At 37.7% G+C, this 21,873-nt stretch overlaps 1 protein-coding gene across 2 annotated transcripts in view; it reads left to right on the plus strand.

Annotated features, from left to right (window-relative positions):
• The window catches only part of NKAIN2 (sodium/potassium transporting ATPase interacting 2), a 544,824-nt gene that overhangs the window by 278,685 nt on the left and 244,266 nt on the right, over positions 1–21,873 (plus strand). For both annotated transcript variants that reach the window (XR_010388354.1, XM_064508937.1), the window contains exon 3: positions 10,395–10,475. Coding sequence is in view for 1 of the 2 variants with exons in the window: in XM_064508937.1 (XP_064365007.1) it covers positions 10,395–10,475 (81 nt within the window). In the remaining variant the exon portion in view is untranslated. The remainder of the gene's footprint in view (positions 1–10,394; positions 10,476–21,873) is intronic.

The raw sequence follows: 21,873 nt of genomic DNA on the forward strand, positions 1-21,873 counted from the left end.
TTACAATTGGCACTCAAATACTGAGGCATCAATAAAAGAATCTAGATAAATGTCAGCAGAGTTCTGTCCCTAGCAACAGTATCTATTGATTTTATTTTTTGCATTCTGTTAAAAATGAACACTGAAAGAATTCTGAGTGTCCTGATTTGTATTTTTAATAGGGAATTTAAATGGGCACAGCTGCTAAAAACTTCATTAAAATAAACTGTTCAATGACTGAATTATAAGCATGATTTTTCTTTTTATATGTTTCTGAAACAGCTATAGGCACCAAGAAAATCCTCAATATACTTGTTGCTCCACCAATATTCAAATGTCTGGAGCAAATAATAGGTATGAGCATCTGAGACCTTTTCAATGAGAAGCCCTTCTCATTAGATTACAGCAAATATATTTTTCTCTTATTTATTTTATCTGGGCAAAAACCCCTTGCCTTCCTAGCTGCACAATGGCCTTGTCCAAGCAGGAGGGAGGCAGTGTGTTCCTGCCCAGGTCTTGCTGCATAGCAGAAGAGACAGGATCCTTCCGGGACTGCCTGAGGTTGAAAAGGACCTGGAGAAGTGGCCCTCAGCTGGTGAGACTGGTTTGCTGTGGATGAAGTGTGAGCATTTGATAGCGTAGGCGTGCCACAGAGTCCAAGGGGAGCAGCCCAACAGAGAAGGTGGGAAGTGAGTCAAGCTTGTCAGCACACTCTCAGATTGGTCCTGGCAGAGCCTCTCAGCATGCTAGTAGCACTGATGGTTCCCAAATGGGAGATGACAAGCAAGAGGCAACAACATCTCTAGGAGGAGGCTGGAGGGTTCTTCACATATTCTGTAGAAAAGTGATTACACATTATTTTCTTTTACACTTTTCCAAATATTCTAGTCCTCACTCTTGGAGAGACAAGTGACCTCCAAAATCACATCATTTTGATTTCTCTCTTTTTTCCATGTCAACTATAACATGATTTTAACAGCTGATAAGAACTGCTAGAAAAAGAAAATAAACTGATAGAGATAGATTAATATTTCATACATTTCAAAGACAAGATTTAAGGTTTTTAGATCTTGTACAGCATTGATTTTTAGTGCTAGTAGCTCTTGAGGTAGAGCCTGGCAGATTCATGTTGGAACTGAAGTAGAGGGGTGGAAGAGGATCAAAACAGTAATATTTTAAGACTGAATATTCCCTGATTTGCTCAAGTTATGTCTTGAAAAACAGAGATATTACTGGAATTCTGATATAAATCAACAATTTCCAACTCTATTTAAGTGAGAATTATCTGTAAGTTATTTTCATGTTACCTATCTTTAGTTACTTGTCATTTTTTATTTTTGGAGACTTTGTAATCTATTTCACAAACAAAAGAAAAAATGCTGAAAAAATAGGAAAGTCTTAAAGAAGAAAAATATCAGTCCGTCTGTTCACATATGCATTTATTTGTGTGTGTGTGTAGCTAGGTGGATATGTACTGCGTTGCAGTAAATTGAGTATTCAGATATTTGAAGTTGCTTCCTGCTGGTAAATGTTTCACAACAAGGATGTGATCAAAAGAGATATAGGAATTGAATGATGAGTGAAGCCAAACCAATTAAATCTCTACTTCTAAGCCAAAAAGATAAAATAAATATGTCCCATTAAAATTTCTGCCTTGCCTTGCTTTCTTTAGTACATAAAATGCACCTTGGTTAAAAGGGCCATGAGCTTTAACATATGGTTTCAGAAGAAAAGTTAAAAAAAAAAAGAAGAAAAAAATTGGGATGAGAAGGAGAAAAATTCTCTGCTCCTGATTTGTAAGAATGTCAGAAATATTATCTTTCTAAATAAAAGTATGTTTTGCCTTTTGGTTACAGAACACTTTTATTTGGGGATCTATTATATCTGTAATACCCTACTGAGACATAGTAGATTGACTAAAGAATGCTAATCTGTAAGCTATGTTTATATCTGCTTATTTTCATATTTTGGAGACTGTGTTAGAGCACCATACTGGAAAAGACAACATTATTTATCAAGAATAGAGTGACTACACTGAGATGATATTGTATCTTTCTTATGCAGGCAATATGAAGTGGCCAGTATGTCAACTAAGTTTTTCATGGATTCTTGGTATGGAGATTTGGCATTTAGTTTTTTGGGTAATATCTTATGATGGTAGTCTGACACTGAAACAGCATCTAAAAAACAAACAAACAAAAAAGATACAGTATCCAGAAAGAGTTGCTATTTTAGTGGTTTTCTCCTGCTTTTCCTCTAAAACCTAGAATGCTGTGAAACTCAGAGGCAGAAAATGAACAGATGAATGAATGAAGTATAAGAAGTGATGGAACATCAGTAAATGTGTAGAATGCTACAGACAGCAGTTCTCAGAAGATGTCTCTTCAGCAGGCCTTTGGGGATACTTGATACTGGTGACATTTAATTTTTTTTGCTTGTTTGCTTATGTGGAAAAAAGGAAGTGCATATCTGCATAGTGTTACTGTCTCATTTTCGATATCACAGGTACAATATTTTTGAATGGGCTCTGTGACGTTAAGAATTTTACCTCGGAGGAGTTTAGCTTTCCAGCAGGGGTGGAGAGATCTATATCTTAGAAATGAATTGAGCCCTAGAAATGCTTTTTTCTCTCAATTGACCCTAATGGGAATCTAGACAATGCTCAGAGGAAGACATCTGCATTGCAGACATCTAAATTTGGGCAGATGGATACCACTCCTGCAATAACGAGTGCTGTGGAAATTCAGCTTCTTTTATGCAGAAGAAGTTGGAGCTACGTCTTCAGAAAAAGTTAATCTCTTCCATGCATTCTGGGCCCTGTGTGATTCTGGCACTTAAGTAAATGGAAACCAAAAAGACGAAGCCAAAAGTAAAAATGAGGCAGGTAAGTTCCACCCAAGCTAAAATTCCCTGGCTATGTGCAGACTAAGTGGTAAGCACACATCACAGCACAATCCTGGGGTCCTGGAATTTCTCTTCGGCCATCTGACCAGAGTGTGACAGAATTCTTGCCCTTATGCTTATGCATCCTTCCTGCAAAAATCAAGGGAAAATACAGTTACTACACTGTTACATAAAGTCAGGGCATATAACTAAGCCCCAAAAGCCTGAAAGTTTAAATATAGTCAGTGGATATATAGAAGCTTCCAGGAAGACATTTTAGGCAGCACTTGCTCTGTATTTGCAAGCAGTAAGAAATTGCATTGCCAAGGGGTAAGACGCCAATCCAGTGGTCATTTTCTTTTTGGCAGTGATCAGTTCTGTTGTACTTGACAGTTCAGCAGCTTTCAATCTGTTTTGGCAGAGGACACTAATTATGCAAGTGTAAATCAGATGAAATAAAGAGAAATCTTCAACCTGAGGATGCTAAGAGAAGGTGAAACTATAGATTTATTTGTGACTAATGAAAGACTGAAGAGCCAGCCTTGCAATGTTGAAGGGTTAAGAAGATCCCTCCTGATAAAAAATAGATAAACAAACTAGACTGTTATTGAAATTTAAGCTGGAGTATACTCAGTAATGACTCATACAAAATCAACCCACATTTGCTTAGAAACAGAAACTCAGGGTGATGGACAGTGCTCTGACACTAATGCCATGATTAAAAATCCACCCCCCCCCAAAAAAAAAAACCATCAAAAAAAGATCTAAGACCTAACAGTAGGAAGAATGCAGCCAAGAAAAACTAGTGCAAGCTGCTCACTGTGACAACCAATACAATTTAGAACAATACTGAGTTTACAAAAGTAAGCTGGACCTGGCTGCACAAAGCCTTCTGCTGCCAGAAACATTGTTATGTGTTGTCAAGGCTACTGGGTTTGGCCCTGAGCTGCCTGCCTACATGGAGGCATGTAGGTAACTGCTGGGCAAGGAAGACTTTCATCTGGATCATTAAAAGCTCGTGGTTGCTTTTTGTGTCTCGTTACCAAGAGCAGTTCTGCTTAAAGCAGCTGATTCTCGTGTATTCAACAACTGCACCTCTCATGCTCATGGGCTTGGCTCCTCATTCCTGTTTGGAGTCCGGCTTTGGTTTCTGATCCTGCTCTGAATTGGAGACCTCCCTCTGGGCCATGGCTCATGCCGGCTCCCAGAGCTGCACTGTAACCACTACACCACATGGCCCGGACTGTCAGCTTCTACATCAGCACTTAGAGAAAAACTATAGGCAATGGAAAAAAACAGCCATACGTAGCTCATATTAAATTAGAGAATGATGCTTATTAAATGGTGACTTTGTTACGTGAGACTGCCCTGCAGACTCCTGTGATTGCCACCACAGATGGACTTATTCCAATAAAAAATAGTTGAGGTCTTTTACTAGTCCCAGGAAGGCGGAAACAAGAAAGGCAGAACATTTGTCATTTAATGCTGGAAAGGATCAGATAGGCAGTACCACAGGAGATTAAGGCAACTAAACCCATGGACCTCGCTCTTCAAGAACTGCTGCCTCACCAGAGTACTAATTCTTCCTATTTCAGAGTGGCCTTTCAAAGGTGAACAAAGTTGCAGGCATCTCAGAGACTAGCTGAATGCTATTGTCAAGTGTAGTTAGTATGCTGGTGCCAAATACACAGAATTCCATGTGTTTTCAGGTTTGATGGGAAAAAGGTAGGTTTTGGAAATTATATTTCTAAGTGATGGTTCTTCTTCAACAGAGGAAATTAGGGGAGAGTAACTTCAGGAGCAAAGATAATGATAACTGTGGACAGTTGTTACTGTGTTACTGGAAAGAAATGCAGACATACTGGGTTTAGGGTAATCTTTGAACAACTCAACTACTGTCACTCAGGTAGAGTAAACGAGCAAATTTTTAACCCCTATAGTAAATGGCATCTCATTTTAGAATTGCATATAGTTTATTTCCTGAGTGGAGCATGAAAGAATGTTGGGGCATAGTATTTTCACCTTAACTTAAAAGAATCTAAAACTTAAAATGTATACATTTGTAAAAAGGAAATAAGTAGCAAATCACTAATCACAATAGGATTCAGCTTACTGTTCCTCTTGAATTGCACAAGGTAACATCTTCTAGATTTTGAGCACTGTACCCTTCTGTAAAACATGATTAAAATTGACCACATATCCAAAAATAGTTAGGGAGCAAGAGAAATGCCATGATAAAATTCTGTGAAACAGATGCTTACATTTAAAATGCTCATAGCTACAGGAGTTGCTAACAGTACCTATACTTGAAAGATATGTGACATACTTCTCCTTCAGACTAAGGGACAAGGGTATTAGGCATTAGTTCTGGTGACCAGCTTTGTATCAAAGACAGAGTAGTGGGCTAGATGGACTTTGGTTCTTTTGTCCTTGCAGTCATTTTTCTATTGGGTTGTGGAACTAAAGCTAGTAATTTAATTTCTTCGACCTTCAGTTTCCCTTTTAGTAAAATGGGGCTAATGCAATTTAGCTGAGTTTAAGTGAGTTGTGGAGTATGCATTCTTCTTCAAACCTGACTACACAGTATCTATAAAGCATAAAGCAGGTCATTCCCATAGTTCTTTATAGATGGTTATAAATTTGCAGTAGCCTGAAGAGTAGCAACCATATTCCACCATATGAGAGCTTTGTTTATATGATTTATTTTACAAAAGGAAATGGCTTTTACTGATTGCCTTGCAAAACAGTAAGTATTCAAATCTCACTTAGGCTTCCAGCTATATCTCTTTCCAGCGTGGCTTTCCATAAAAATAATAGAGCTGTGTTGTCACTGCTGTAATCATTGCCTCCTGTCAGTAGCTCCTGCTTGGTCAAGTGTGTGTTCATCGAGGTTCTTGTCTTGTTGATATGTGACTGCTGTAGCATTGTGGTGGCTTCTGTCAGATGATGCAGCTGTCTTGAACTCCCACACAGGAGAAAAAAATACAGCCATAGCCCTTTGAAGAACTCTTATAAAATGTGTTTCTAATTAGATACATATAATAGAGAGTACCAGAGGGATTTGTTCATTGTCACAGACCTTCAGAGCTGAATTTCCACAACAATTTGCTGAAGCACATAGACAACAAGAGGCATTTATGACTGCATGTGATCCATAGATAAGAGATATGCTAGATCTGAAGCATCTGAAATAAGAAGCAGTGGGAAGCAGAAGCATCCTTATTTTTCAAGATAATTATACACAGTGTTTATCCACAGAATTCAGGCAGCAACACTTAATATAAAATTTCAAAAGAAGCATCTTTAAAACATAGTTTTAAAACCTTTTCTGTGGTCCAATAACAGCAGATGCTTGTTAAAAGAATATTTCTAAAAGTCAGATAATTTTGTCATTTTTCAGTGATAGGCTAGACAGCTGAAAAGAGAAGTTTCACTTCTTCCTGTGAACATAAGACTTGCTGCTGGGACAAGCAGCTCCAAAGTGCCTTGGAGTGTTCTGCTGGATGTGCTGTGCACAGGGAGCTTTTAATCAGCTGTTGCTCACATGCAATGTGGCAAGTTTCACCATGAACAGCAGATCTAATGAAGTCTAGTTTCCAGTGGCTCTTTCCCATGTTTTTCCCCCCTTGTGTTGATTGATAAAAGATTACCTTATAAGCTTTTCTCTCTATGAGGATATTAGTAGAGTTTCTCTCCTCATTTTTACACCTATTTTCCTGAAACTTTTGATAAAAAATATCTTTTAAACTTCTGACCTTTTGTCCCGTTTAGTTAAAATTGTTTACGAGCTCAGAAGTTATGCCAAGGAAACAGACAGCACAGATGAATCATTATTGTTTAATCTCATTTCTTTGGGACTCTGATCTAAATGTAGTGTTTAGAATTTTCACCTTAAGAAAGACAGTTCAGTTATCTTTTTGTATCAAAAGAAACACTTGTATTTACTCCATCAATGTGTTTGTGTCCTGGTAAATAACATTAAAATATTAAAATACTAAAAAAGCGAAGTTCAAATATTGAGAAGTTAGAAAACACCAAATTAAGCTTATTGACTCTGAATTAATGTTTCTCTCTTTTGTTTTCACATTTCTGATACTCCATGTTGCATGCAAAGTCAGATGTACTATGAATAGCAAGCTACAGGAAACTGAAATGTTCAGTATACTTAATGGCTCAGGGCTGGATTTTTAAAAACAATATAAGTGAGTTAACACTGTGAATCTTAACTAAGTTCCTGTGTTTCAAAGGCTAATTTGTGTCCTACCCTTAAAGAGTAAATATGCATTAGAGCGGCTATGAAATCTGTATCCCTGGAGATATTCAGAACTCAACTGGACAATTTCCTGTGCAACCTGATCTATGTTGGTCCTGCTTTGAGCAGAGAATTGGACCGAGTGACCTCCAGAGGTCCCTTCCAACCTAAATAAATCTGTGATCTGTGGACTGGATCTATGGTCCAGCAAGTAAGGCTCTATAAAGTATATGTAATCTGTATGCTTTACTCTGCCTAAAATTGCTTCTGGCTAAAGCAATTTTAACCTTTAAAACTGAGTTAGTTTCTAGCAGATAAAAGCAATATTCATCATGATTCTTTAAAATCTATATATTGGGTACGTAACAATATATTGGATATATAGCAGCCAGGCTGGATGCCAATGACTTGACGAATTGGAAAAAATAAGAAAAAGAAACAGGCCTAAATTTTACCCATGTTGGATATACTCTGACTTCAGATCTCCTTAGAAAGGATAGAATTATATTTTCACAGTATCTAGAAGATTAAGTAGAAAATGGCATATTGAATGATAGACTTAAACTGACGCAAAACAGCACTTCTAAGAGAAATACAAGAAGAGTACCACATAGGTTATAACTGAATTTAGAGGAGTAAGCAAAAGTCAACAGAATGTGATAAATGCAAGATACTGAGCATGTAAAAAAAGAGATATTAACACCTAAAAGTCTAGGAGGGTGAGACAGAAAATTGCAGTGTGAAGAAAATGAAGCAGTAGAGTTAATTCACAGCTAGTGAATTGCTACAGATTTGCACATAGTAGTAAACTCAATTCACAGAAAACAAAAACATAGAAAGTGATTATTATACTGGATCATATGCACAGTATCTCACAACAGGGAAAATGGTTTGTCATATTTTGTTAGGGATAAATAGTGCACAGTCTAAAGTATTGTCTAAGGCAAGCTGAGGAAGTGCATGGTAGATGAGCAGATAATGAAGTGGATTGAGAACTGGCTAAGTGGCAGAGCTCAGAGGATTGTGCTCAGTGGTGCAGTCTAGCTGGAGGCCTGCAGCTAGCAGTGTCCCCCAGGGGTCAGTACTGGGTCCAGTCTTGTTCAACTTATTCATCAATGACCCAGATGAAGGCACAGGGTGCACCCTCAGCAAGCTTGCTGATGATACAAAACTGGCAGGAGTGGCTGATGCACCAGAGGGCTGTGCTGCCATTCAGAGGGACCTGGACAGGCTGGAGAGATGGGCAGAGAGGAACCTCATGAAGTTCAACAAAGGCAAGTGCAGGGTCCTGCACCTAGGGAGGAATAACCCCCCACACCAGTACAGGCTGGGAGCTGACCTGCTGGAGAGCAGCTCTGCAGAGAAGGACCTGGGAGTCCTGGTGGACAACAACTTGAACATGAGCCAGCAGCGTGCCCTTGTGACCAAGAAGGCCAAAGGTATCCTGGGCTGCATTACGAAGAGCATTGCCTGTAGGTTGAGGGGAAGGGATCCTTCCCCTCTGCTCAGCCCTGGTGAGGCCACATCTGGAGTGCTGTGTCCAGTGCTGGGCTCCCCAGTACAAGAGGGACATGGATCTACTGGAGTGGTCCAGCAAAGGACCACTAAGGTGATGAAGGGACTGGAGCACCTGTCATATGAGGAAAGGCTGAGAGAGCTGGGCCTGTTCAGCCTGGAGAAGAGAAGGCTGAAGGGGGATCTTATCAATGTGTATAAGTATGTGAAGGGAGGGTGTAAAGAGGATGGGGCCATACTCTTCTCAGTGGTGTCCAGTGATAGGGTGAGAGGAAACAGGCACAAACTGAAACACCCTGAAACTGAAACAATCTGAACAGGTTTGCCAGAGAGGTTGTGGCGTCTCCATCCTTGGAGACATTCAAAAGCTTTCTGGACAGGGTCCTGGGCATCCTGCTCTAGGTGACCCTGCTTGAGCAGGGAGTTTGGACAAGGTGATCCTCAGAGGTCCCTTCCAAACTCAACCATTCTATGATTCTGTCACCTTTATTAGGAAGGTGATATAATACAGAGAAATCCACAAATGTATTTTAATAAGTTAAACATGATTTGGAAAGGTAGTTTAAAAAAATTTAGTCATTGCAACTTGGAGAAAAGGCAACAAAACAAGAAGTCATCTGTAAATACTGGAGACAAAGGGAGTTGGTAATATAAAAGGAGTAAATACCCTTCAGCTAAAATAGGTAGGGAATAGTGTGTTGTCTTTTTTTGCTGTATTTCATGCATACACAGTGCCATCGGTCTATGGAATGAAATTAGAAAACATACAGAATTGAATCATGAACAACTAGAGAATAGCAACAGCAGTCATTAGAAAACAGTTGTAGATCCTAAGGTTTATTAGATGATGGAATAATTTGTCAAGGGAAGTTTTCAAGCATAAACATTATGCAAGACTAGCAACAGAAGGTCAGATTTTATTGTAGAGGATCCTCCAGCATTACAACAGCAAAACAGTTTCCATACCTGGGACTGAAGGTCTTATGAATACAAAGGAGTAGTTATAGGCATATATGTGGACAGAAGGAGAGAAAACAAATGTACTGCATTACTTGCATCAGATATGCAAATAAGATATTAAACAACCACCAGTGAACATATATTGCTTAAGCATGGATAATTCTGTTATGCACTGTAATTAAAAAAAAAAAAAGTCAAAGAAAATGACAATTTAAAATACAGTCTAGCCCTCAGGGTGTTGAATAATTTTGGATGATGGTCTGGAATGTCACTAATCTATTTTAGAGGCAGCCATCATGACCTAGGGAAAAACATTCATATTTTCTAGAAAAACTGCAAAATAATGAACAAAAAGTATTTTCTTGAGACTAAATCCTAAGTGTTGTAGAGTCCAGTACCTTCTCCAATAAGTTTGTTATTTAGTAAGTTATATTTGAATAACCATTTGAATAAACAGCTCTGCACTTCTCACATATAACTGATATTACATGTCTCTCTTGATATTGCAGTATTTCCCATAAAGCAGTAATAAGAGATCTAGATTAATTTCAAATTTGAATTTCAGGTCTGTCATCTGTTTTCTCAGATGTAGATTTTCTGGTGTGACTGAACACTTATCAAGTCACACTAGATTGTGTTTGTGAAAGGGAAGAATTTATTTTTGATTTTCTTTTACATGTAACTCATATGTACCATATTTATAGTTTGTTTTTGTCTTGGATTAAACTAATGGTCTAATGAATTAAGTTCAACTCAGCTGATTGCAAAATTAATAATGTATTGTTTCTCTCTTCCTCTCCTACAGTACGCTGTCTGGCTAGTCCTCTGGGTTACATGGAACGTGTTTGTTATCTGCTTCTATTTGGAGGCTGGGGACCTTTCAAAGGTAATTTACCATCTGATACATTTAAGCCATCAGTGCTGTGTTAACATGTCCTAGTTCAAAGGCAAAGAAAGACTCCTGTTTTACTCATCCTCTTGATGTCGTCAGAATGAGAATAGTACAATGGAAATTTTGAATATTCTGGGTATGTTGGAACCCTTTATCCTAGACAATTACAGATGTATAAATTCTGATTCCCACAACAATAATGATATATACCCTTTAAGGGAAAATTACATATTTTTCCCCCTCAGTAATTCCGCAAAGCAAATTTCATTTTTATGAGAAAAACTAATTAGTGATATCATAAATACAGAAGATTATCATCTCAAGGGTAAACATATCTTTCTTTTTCACCATTTAGCTTGCTGTTACTTAGCAGGATTCCTTCCTTATACCACAGCATAATAATTGTAAAACAAGGTGTCTTTCATTAAATTAAAATGTAAACTGAAATGCCAGAATTGATTGCCATTTGGTTATAACTGTTTTTTTAACTCTGTAGTTCTGGTAGGAATGTTATGATTCAAGACTTATACATAGTAAAAATCTATAGAAAAAATATTTTTTCTCAAGAATGACATATTTATAAGGTTTTATTGACATTGTAAGTGATAACACATAAGTGGTAGTTGGTAGTAAGCTCTCATAATCTGGTATAAATGGATCTTCTACCTCAAACCAATAGTCCTGCTTTCTAAGGTGCTCCAAGAGGGCTGGCAAACTGTGGGATAAAAGAATAGCAGTGGTAACAAATTGTTTCATTAAAGTTAGGAGTTTCAGCTTGGTCTGAATGTTGTGGTCCATGCTGAGTTATGCTCACAGTGGTGTGACATAACCATCATGGGGAATCCCACTTTTGAAAAAGATCACGTTCTCTTCTTGATTCAGATATTTAATTGCATTGCCTTTCCTGATTAAAGGGATTTTAGCCCAACTGTAAATTACAGATGTAATTCTGTGATCTTTTGTGAGTTACTGATAAGTTAAGATGCAGAAAGTTAAACACAGTTATAGAAAGAATAAATGAGTCAAAGATACTTCCTTACCAGTACTTTCTCTCAAATCACCCCTAAAGTGCAAAAAAATACTAGAGACTGGGATCTTTCATCCCCATGTCTTCTGTTTCTTCAAAAGATGCAGACTTCAAAAGGATCATAATTTCATTTCCTGAGGGTGTTAAAAGAATTTTCTGCAGGTAAAACAAAGTTACACTTTCTGGGTTTTGTAACTTCAGACAGGCCCAGTCTAATTAAGAGTCTGGCAAAAACACAGTAAATTCAGAAGCTTGCATATAATATAATTTATGGAGTTAAAATGCTTTCCTTATTGCTAAGTGAATTAATCTATATAACAAGTCCAACACCTGTTGTGTGGTGGTATTCAGCCTAGTCCACCCTCTTTCCACCTGCTCATTTCAGCCACCTGCATTCCTTAACTAGCAAAAGTTGGGGTGCTTCTTGTGAGATGTGTCTGAGGAAGATGAAAGGGGTGGGAAGCAAAGGGAAAAAGATAAGCAGCTGTTTGAGCACTGTATTTTAGTGGGTATAAAAATCAGTATAAGAACACTGTTAAGTGCTCCTTGGAACAAAGACAGGCCAGACAACAATGTCAGCATCTGGAACTGTTTTTTTCTGATTCTAGGGCCGTGTGATAAAGAGTGTTTCCAATGAACCCTGTAGTACAGGCTTGTATTTTGATGTGGTTGAGAGGTTTATTTGGTCTTTAGTGGTATTATTTATTTGTTCTAGTGATATAATCCACCCTGAAATATCCAGTAGAGTACATTCCTTCCACTTCAGTTAGTTATTGGACCAACAGCATTAGTAAAGAGAGGGAGGAAAAGAAAAGTACCTAGAAAGTGGATTTAATACACAGTTTGACTCATCAGCTACAAAAGGTTTAATCGAATCACATAGAACATCCCTCTCCTCTCTGAGTGTGGTACATCAAAAATTCCTCAGATGCTCAAATTTTCTGCAAGAACTAGAGTCTAGAAATATATGTATAATGGAAAAGTACCCAATTGTTTGCATAGATAGAATTTATCCTTATATTCTAGGTCTTTCAGAGGCTCCAACTATTTTACAGAAGTTGGTATGTTACCAAATGGATCATTTGTAGCTTTATATCTGTCGTTCACATTCACACATCCTGCACCGAATCTTCTTTATAATTTATATTTTCATCTGGGAATAAGCACAACTTCACATTTGTAATGATACTACAGTGTATTTTTTTGTGTGTTTGGAACAGCACGTAGAATGTTGAAAAAAGCTCTAAGCTCTAAGTCTGAATCAGTTCTAAATAGAGAATAAAAAATAACCTTTAGGCAAGTACCAGAGGGATGCCTCTGAGGTTGTAAACCATGAGAGAGGATACTGCGCTGCATGGCTTTAGGAATTGATAGGTTAAAATTACAGCCTAATAATAGTCCAGCTGGGTATAGTTTATTTTTATATATATAATTTATAGCTTTCTACCAAATAAAATAAAAGAAAGGCTTTTCTTTTGAAAGTTTTGAGAACAGCTTTTATTTTATGTGTATGTACATCTATTTTTCCAGCATGACTTGCTAATGTAGTGGAGATGACATATTTAGATTGTTGATATATCTTACTACAAAAGGCATGCTAGCTTCATCCTTTTTTAAATTAGTTTTGGGGGCAGAGGTCATGACATTTTTACAGCTTTTCCTTATTACAGTGAAATGGCCCTGTAAACACTCAGACATTTTTAGAACTATGAGATAATCATGTCTGAAGAGACTGAGGAGTCTGAAGGATTATTAGTGAATAGCAATGCAAATTTGTTTACATTATATGACATTATAGACTCTTATATATGTTGTGGAAAATGGCATCATACTCTAAGTATTTTCTGTCCTTGAGGCATGGTTAATGCCTTTGCTGACACTCTTTCACAGCAAGTCAGAATATTTATGGCTCAGAAGTTCAGTAACAGAGAGGATGCGCATACCATTGCTCTTCACTGTGATTGTTATGTGGATCTCTGAACGAATGCCTAGAAAACTCACTTCTCACTGTTGCTTATCAGTTTTACTCTTCAGCAGTATTTAATTAGTCTCCTTGTTGTTTTGCTTGCAGGTAATTGCCATACTCAATGTAAGCAGGACTTTTAGCTTTCAGGATCTCTGAGTAGTAATATTTATTTTGGCCAGCGGCTGAGCAAACATGTAGCGTGCTGAAAACATGACCTCTTCTCTTGAATGAGGCACATTTGAAGTGCACTAGTCAAACAAAAAAAGGAAAAAATAATAGAAGGCAACTGTAAGAAATTGTAATATTTCAATTATTTCTTTAAAAAAACCAAGAAATATTTATGAATAGAAGACAAAGGACTAGCTTCAGCTATCCTGGAGCAAAATCAACAAAAGGTTAACAGCCTGTCTAGCTCTTTTGACTTTCTTCTTCAGGCAAAGCTCCCATTTGCTTCTGTGAGATTCAGCTGTGACCTCTGAATGAAGACCCTCAGCAAAAAAGTGCTGCAAATGCTCATATAATGAAGAAACAGCGCCCCTGTTTCAAGGCATTTAAAAACTTCCACTAGTGATGTCTGTAGAACCCCCAAGCTGAAAAGTAGCAGAATAAGAACTACCACACTGCTATTTTTAGTTTTAAAATGTGTAGACATTTGCTGCAAAAAAATTTACTGGTGCCTGGCAGAGGTTGCACTGGTCCTATCCCAAGTGTGGTCTGTCAGATGCTGCTGTCAGTTACCTGGAGCCAAGGTGAAGGCCGGACTCATGGTACTGGAGGATGAGGACCAGCTAGGGCTCGGGGTCCAAAGCAGCTGCTGTCATGCACACTCCCAGCCTCATCCCAGCGCTTTTGGCTCTCCTTGTATGTGACCCTATCTACCCAACCAGATACCAGAGCTCTCCTCTCACTGCCGCCTGGTTGAGCTCTGGTATAGTTTTGCTGGAGTCCCCACAGCATTATGTGAATGTGAGCAAGAGCACACTTAAAAAAAAAAAATTAACTGTTGTGATTGAGTTAGTTTCTATTTATATTTCTGACTTCTTTATTTTAACCAAATAACATACGAAGGTTACATTTAATGTATTAAATCGTAAGATTGTACTTATATGTCTTTTGACACAAAAGGTAGGTGTTTGAAAGTCAAACACTCCAGAAGCAAGAAATGCCAGAATTAAGGTTGCTTGTATAAGCATAATTTAGTTCTCTCTGTACATTCATTTTTATACAGTCTTTAATTATGTAGTCATAACTGTATTTTTTTTCCAAGTCATTGCTTTAGTCTCTGTACAGCATGGCCTATTTTAAAGATGAATTAGGGTTGGAAAGTGAATGAGGCTTTCATGTAGGACCCCGCTCCATGTGTTGTAGAAGTTGGGAAAAGCTTGATAAAGGGGCAGAAAAAAGGTATTGCATGGTTCTTACTGTGAGCAGCCATTACATATTTTATTTTCTCCTTATTGGTCAGTATGTGATTTATTTCCATATTTCATACGAGTAAACCCTGTACTCCAACTCTGCTCTGAAAACAGATATGATAATATTATGAAAGCTTATGTGCAGTACCATGGCACTTAGGCACCGTAAGCATGGCAGTGATAGTGTGTATGTAGCTCACCACCATGTCAAAATGCAGTTCCTCTTGATTTTAGTAGTCATTCTACAGACCTGACTTCCTGGCTCTGAGCTGAACATCAAGAATATGAGAAACAATTTGTAATCAGTTTTGAAATCTGGTTGCAATGATTTATCTAGCATGAAGTGAGGACTCTACAGCAGATGCTGGTGCAGAACCCTAGTTGTTTGGGTAAAATTCTGATTAGGTAATAATAATTCTGACAAGGTAATAACCTTACCATGGGCCTATAGTCTCTTTGAGTCCTAATCCGGTTTGAGAGTGTGAGCACCATGCAGACAACGCACACCATCGGTCCCTCCCTTTCAGCCTTTCCTTGTTTCCGCTCCTTCTCCATATTCACACTCCACAGCGCTTTCTTTGCATAGCCAATTGCAGTCGTTCCTCCAGACTCCACACCCCTTTCTCTGTATCTTGGCCTTCCCCATTTTCATTCTCTTCTGCTTCACGTTGCAAGCTATGGTACTCTTCCGCTAAACAAATTGTTGCTGTATGCATTCAGCTCAGTTTGCTTCTTTTGCTTTATCGCCCTGCGTTCCAACAGGAGGAGCATGAAAGAATAGGAAAGACAACAGTGAGTTTAAAAGTGAAATTATTGCATATGATATTAAAAATTGAACATATTCTAGCTATTAAAATGTAAACTACATAAAAATATGTAATCAAAATGTTTCCTGCTTGAAGTTTTAAGGAAAGTCAAATGTTTCTTAATTAATTTACTCCTTCTCAGCCCCACCCCAAATACCTGAGAAATACAAGATAACTTAGACCCACAGAATCACAGGCTAATTCAGGTTGGTAGGCACCTCTTTAGGTCACCCAGCCTAACCTCCTGCTCAGAGCAGGGCCAATTTCAAAGTTAGATCAGGTTGCTCAGACTTCCATTCAGGCGGGTTTTGAAAATCTCCAGGGATGGAAATTTCACAATCTCTCTAGGCAATGTTTTCCAGTTCTTAACTGTTCTCATTGTGAAAAATTTTCTCCTGATACACAGTTGAAATTTCCTTTGCTGCAGTCTGTGACATTGCTCCTTGTCCTTTCACTGGGTGCCTCTGAGAACAGTTATGTTCCACCTTTTCTATAAGCCCCACTTTGGTTTTTCACCGAAATTAAAAATGTCAATTTTTTTTGGCCTTACTTTACTTGAGTTCCTATTTCCAACCACACACAGTGTGGTGCATATCAAAAGAAAAAAAGGTAATGATCATGTAATAAATAATCAGTTCACTTTTCACAATTTTGCATGTTTTATTATGGAAGATAAATGAAGGATCTTCATACACATGTTAAAGTATTAGCTTAAGTAAAATGTAGAGAGATGAAAGTTGCTGTGGTTATCTGGAAGAAGTAATAGCACATTCAAAAAGTGTTCAAAGAAATTTCAAACTGCAACAATGTTCAAGTTGCCTAATACTGTATTTAGGGAAATACTGAACATATTGCATATAACTCACTAATATAAAATGCTGAAAATGTGTAACTCTTTCCCCTCTCCAGTACAGGTAGGTATAAATACGGAAGATTAAGCAAATCTTGGTAAAGGCTCTGAGGTAACTAATAGAGAAAAGAAGGAAATGGCTTTGCTGGGAGACAGCTCAGGGGAAGGATTCAGCAGGAGGCACTACTGAAGAAAAAGAGGGTTAGAGGGAGAGTTTGCTGCTGTTTTATTACCTACAGGTATTGCCCACTCGGTAACTAAACTGCAAGTTTGACTGTTTTCTAGGTCATGAAAGCAGAATAATAAATACAAATGTAAATCAAAAAGATTAAAGTGGTATCCCCTAACTGCTGATTTACATTGGGATTAAAATTAGTGATTTCATAGTCATGGTCATAGTTCATAGTAAAGTAAGGCTAGAAGGGACTTCAGGTTACTGCTAATCCCTTCTCCTGCCTCCAGCCAGGAACCAACATGCACTGTGGCATACCATCTGATAGAAAGGACCTTAAAGAGGAACTAAGCAGTTTAGAAATCAATCCATAGCTGATATTTCATGCATTAACAAGTTTCCATAACTGATAAGCCCATCTTTCTATTGGAGACCTGAGATGCTAGCAGGACTAGCTGTATATGACTGACTATTAGTGTCTGTAGTGGAGTCCACCTCTACTCTTTTCCTTTTCCATTGGATGATAGTAAAGGGAAGAGAACAAGGTGGCAACAAGTCATAAGGGTTCCTGCTAACAGAGAAATGATGTCAGCCCTGCATTGCTGATGGGGATAAATGGGAAGGTGGGAAGAAACGTGGGGCCATGTTTCTTCCCACCGTCTTCCTCAGAAAAATTATAAGGACCCGTCGGAAATAGGCATCTGCTAGTATTTTCCTACTTAAATACCCCAACACTGGCTAGCACTCATCCACTTACACACCTGACTTTCATTCTTTCACATGCCACTGCTTGGACTGATACTTATTAGTTGCAAAGCGCAGTTTATATCCATATGCAAATTAACTGCAATAATGCAAATTACTTCAGGATATGATTTGCAGAGCTTGTTACTCATGATGCTAAAAGACATGGTGGCTATGGCTGCTGCATACTTTAAGCAGCTAATTACTCTGATTTTTAAAAGGACAATTTGGAACCTGGAAGAAGCTGATGAAAGAAGGAAACAAAAGAAATGGGCCATTCATCTTCAGTCTAACTCAGTTGTAACAAAGCAATGAACTTGGCAACAAGGTTGAACTTGCACCAGGCACAAATTCATTCTCCATCAGTTCATGTCCATTAGTATAATCGTTATACTGCTTTGATTTCACATTTACTAATTTTTTTTGTAAGGCAGTGGTTGTTAACAGTTAAATGTCAACGTTGCACATACTCTAATAAAACAACCTGCAGGATGTTTAATTTTGAACATATTACCTTCCTTGGATGTTGTTTTAACAGATGTCCTGTTAAGATAACAGAGAAATTAAATTAGTTTTCAACTCAAAGCATCTGGTTAACTTTGTAGGTAAATGCCTTTGAGCGTTAAATCTGACCAGGGTTTTTGGATGAACAGCTATCAGAATGTTTTAAGTAAATGACTTTATTTTTTCACTTCTATTACTCAGGACAGATCTGACATGCTTGATCATATATCTAGCAGATGAAAATTGAAAATAGCGCTGGCAACCAGCAGTGTTAGGTTATTCTGAGGGTAGTTTCATGGGTAGATACTATTAAGCATGCTGATGGTTTCAGATAATTTAGCTTTGCAGCAATTTTTTAACCTCGAGATCTTTACCAGCTAGAAGATAGCTGATTACAAAATTTGAACTGTTTATTACTCTAGACATAGCATATGTAGAAAACATTTAGACAAAACTAGATTTTTTCATGTCCTTGATGGTGAAGGAAATAGTAGTAGAAAATCATTCAAAGTATGGAAGAATATGAAATAGATTTTGTGTATTGTACAAAGTTTATCTTTTAAAATTCTGGTGTATGTTTTATGTTAGACTTCATGAATAAACACGCACATACATTATGATTTATTTATGCACACTTTCACCTTCCCATGTATATAGTAGTTACTGCACTAATGTAGGAATACTTGAAAAATGAGTAAGTGTAGTGACTGCTCAGATGATAATTATATATGATAATTTACATGTATGTGTACATATTATATAAATATCATATGTATGTATGCATATATTAAGTACCTCAGCTATTCTGTTAAGATTGGTAAGCACATTATTAATATATGCCTTACAACTGCATATAACATAGTCATATGGAGGTTATAGTAGATACCTAAAGGCAGTGCCATGGAAATTTCTGCAAGTCTTTCAAACATTACAGCCAAGACTTTGCAGAAAAAGAAATATGTACTTATGAGATTACTTTTTAATATTTATTAATTATATTGCAGTACCATCTAGTGGCCCCAAGCCAATATCAGGTTGCCATTATACTATGTGTCCTAGACAAGTATAATATAAATGGGGATTATCTTGAATGGCATACATATAGTCTTATAGCATGTGATGAGACAGAATAAGAAATGGGAATTAACAAAGAGGACACTGCAGAGAGAAAGCAAAAAGCAGTGATATATCTTCTGAGCTTATCATAGTCTCTGTATTTTCTTAATTTTCTCATTATGTTTTCCCCATGTTTCTCAGCAAAGAATCCCTGTGAGGATGGATAGCGAAGTGACACAAAGCCCTGCTTCTACTTGAATGGCATTTCCTGGTATCCCTCTTTAAGGAAATCACTTTCAAATGCTATAGTGTACCATTGTTAGAATTTCAACATTTGTTCAAGGCATAAGGGGGAAAAACTGTTGATTTTGGTGAAAATGGAAAATTAGAAGAAAAACTTGTTTCCAGTGAGGGAGATGCTTAGAAACTCCTAGCTACAGAAAGCCTGTTTGCTTCTACAGCTCTTCTGGGGTGCTTTCTATGCCTCTCTTAGATAGCAGTTTCCCTATGGGTATATAAATCAGGCTACAGAAGCAGCTAAGGAAGAGGGCATGAGGGTGATTTACCATAGCAGAAAGCTGGAGAGGCTGCCAGAGCACCTGCTTCTCTATTGAGAAGCATATGAAAACATCCTCACTATGTGATAAAAATAAGGAGGGGGAAGCAACTCATTTAACCTTCAGACATCTGAGCTAAGGCAACAACGAATCCCATCTAAGCTCATATTTATTGTGGGATATCTCAGAATAAGAACCAGGTACTGTGTGACAACGTGCAATTCACTGCCAAGATTGCTCCATTGCAACTAACACCCCCACTGAAGGGCACTGCCCTGCTGTGGCTGAAGTCACAGAGAATGCAGTTCAGTGCTGATGTAAGAAAATTCTCTTATTTATCATGCACATTTTAAAGAAATTTTTTTTTACTTCACAGTGGGTATCTTACAGCAATGAAGAAAGTATGCTCTGCTTTTCCACACTCTGAGCTTAGTTAAATTTCACTGATTCGTGGTGCCATGTTTTCGTTTCATTAATTATTCTTTTTGATTACATATGCAATGCTTTAAAATAGTCCTTACCAGTTTGTTTATCTAAATGTAGGTACAATGGTTAGAATATACTTTCTCCACATTTATATTTTCCTCTAAATATAAGTAGATAGTTGTCCTTTCAATTATAATATATCAGAGAAGCCCCATCTTGTGAACCAGGGTCTGACAGAAACTTCTTAACAACATTAAGTCCATACAGTTTCCTAGGAGCTTTGTATTAATTGGAATTTTTGAAAGAAACCATACGGATCCTTATGTCAGTGAAAATTGCTCTACTGAAATTTACACCAGTGTTAATCTAGTAGGAAATAAAAATTCTATGTTGCCTTCAACATCTTTTCACATCTGAATGGTTATTTATTAAAACTGGGAAAGCAATGTGAGCTGTGAAGCACTCTCCACTTTCTGATTCTGCTTAATGTTGTCCCCATCCCACAGACCAAGGTTCATGCAGCTAGAGAGCAATGCAGTGTCATTTTGACCCTTTCTCACTGCTGCAGTGGTAGCAACGAGCTCACAGAACATAAGGTCATAAGCTGAAAATGGCTGCAATGCCCTGTCATCCCTTACAGTGGTTCATAATCTTATAATCCTCCCTGTTTGCTTGCACTGCCTTCTGCGGGAGCATCCCCTTGCCACAGCTCTGCCAGAGCACTGAAGCCCTTAAACATTTACAATCTGTCTCTGGGCTAAAATATAGAGGTGTCGCTTGAGACCTTCCCAGCAGCCACCTAAAATATATTCCCCCACCCACCTTTGCAATGAAGCAAGTGAGCAAGCTCCTACAGAAGACACTGGACAATAGCTAAGAGCTACTGATATCTTTAAACTGCCACACGTTTGAAAGTGAATGTCTACACTAGCCTCAGAGTCATGCTATGCATTCTGCGTCCAGATGCATTATGCACTCTGCTTAATTTATCCCAGATATTAGTAAGTGTTATTTTCATGTTTTTTTCTTCCTTTCTTCTTTCCAATGAAATGAATGTTTCCAAAACTGCTACTGAAAGACAGTGATCGGTGGTATACGGATAAGTGAATTAATTAATGTCAGCTTTGAGAATTCTGAAGGATTTGATGATGAATTTGTATTAATTGTCCTCAATAAATCAGAAAAAAATATTCTCTGGCAGAATCCCATTGACTTCAGTGTTGTCACACTACAGCTGACAGCACACTCAGCTTGTTTTGTTTTGTTGATTCCGTATGCTCAGAATGAAAACTAGCTGTGAAAAATATTTGATCTTCTTTTCTAATAACCCACTAAACCCAATGATTACCTTTGTGAATTTATTCCCAGAGTCCAAGTTCATTCTGATGTTTATGTTTTCAAAACTTGCTGCTGCTATTCCAATTACATTAATTTTAAGGGACATCCTATCTATTCAGCAATAGATTGCAGTACTATGGCATTATATGCCACTTATCAGACTACCATGAACACCTATGTGAAAAGAAATTGGATTCTGTGTTTTGAGGGTTGGACTTGATTGATTAAGTAACCTTATGAATTGAATAGAAATGTGGTTTATTGTGGGTTTCAGTCTAAAAGCCTGCTCTTCAGCAGGCCACAGTATAGCTCAGGCTATTTTTCTTCCACCCTACAATAGTTGGCTAATTCAGCAATAATGAGGTGATCAGTAATGTGTTTGCAATGTAGAGGAAGAGTAAGATTAGAGTACTCATCTAAGCTTAAAACAATGTGAAAACAAAGTATTTCCTCCTCTAAAGGTAATTTAGACATATCTTACTACTCAGTTGAAAAAAAAGATGTCAGATTTGTTATTCTTTTAGCCATATC

The sequence above is a fragment of the Dromaius novaehollandiae genome, chromosome 3, assembly GCF_036370855.1.
Source record: "Dromaius novaehollandiae isolate bDroNov1 chromosome 3, bDroNov1.hap1, whole genome shotgun sequence".
Taxonomy (NCBI): Eukaryota; Metazoa; Chordata; class Aves; order Casuariiformes; family Dromaiidae; genus Dromaius; species Dromaius novaehollandiae.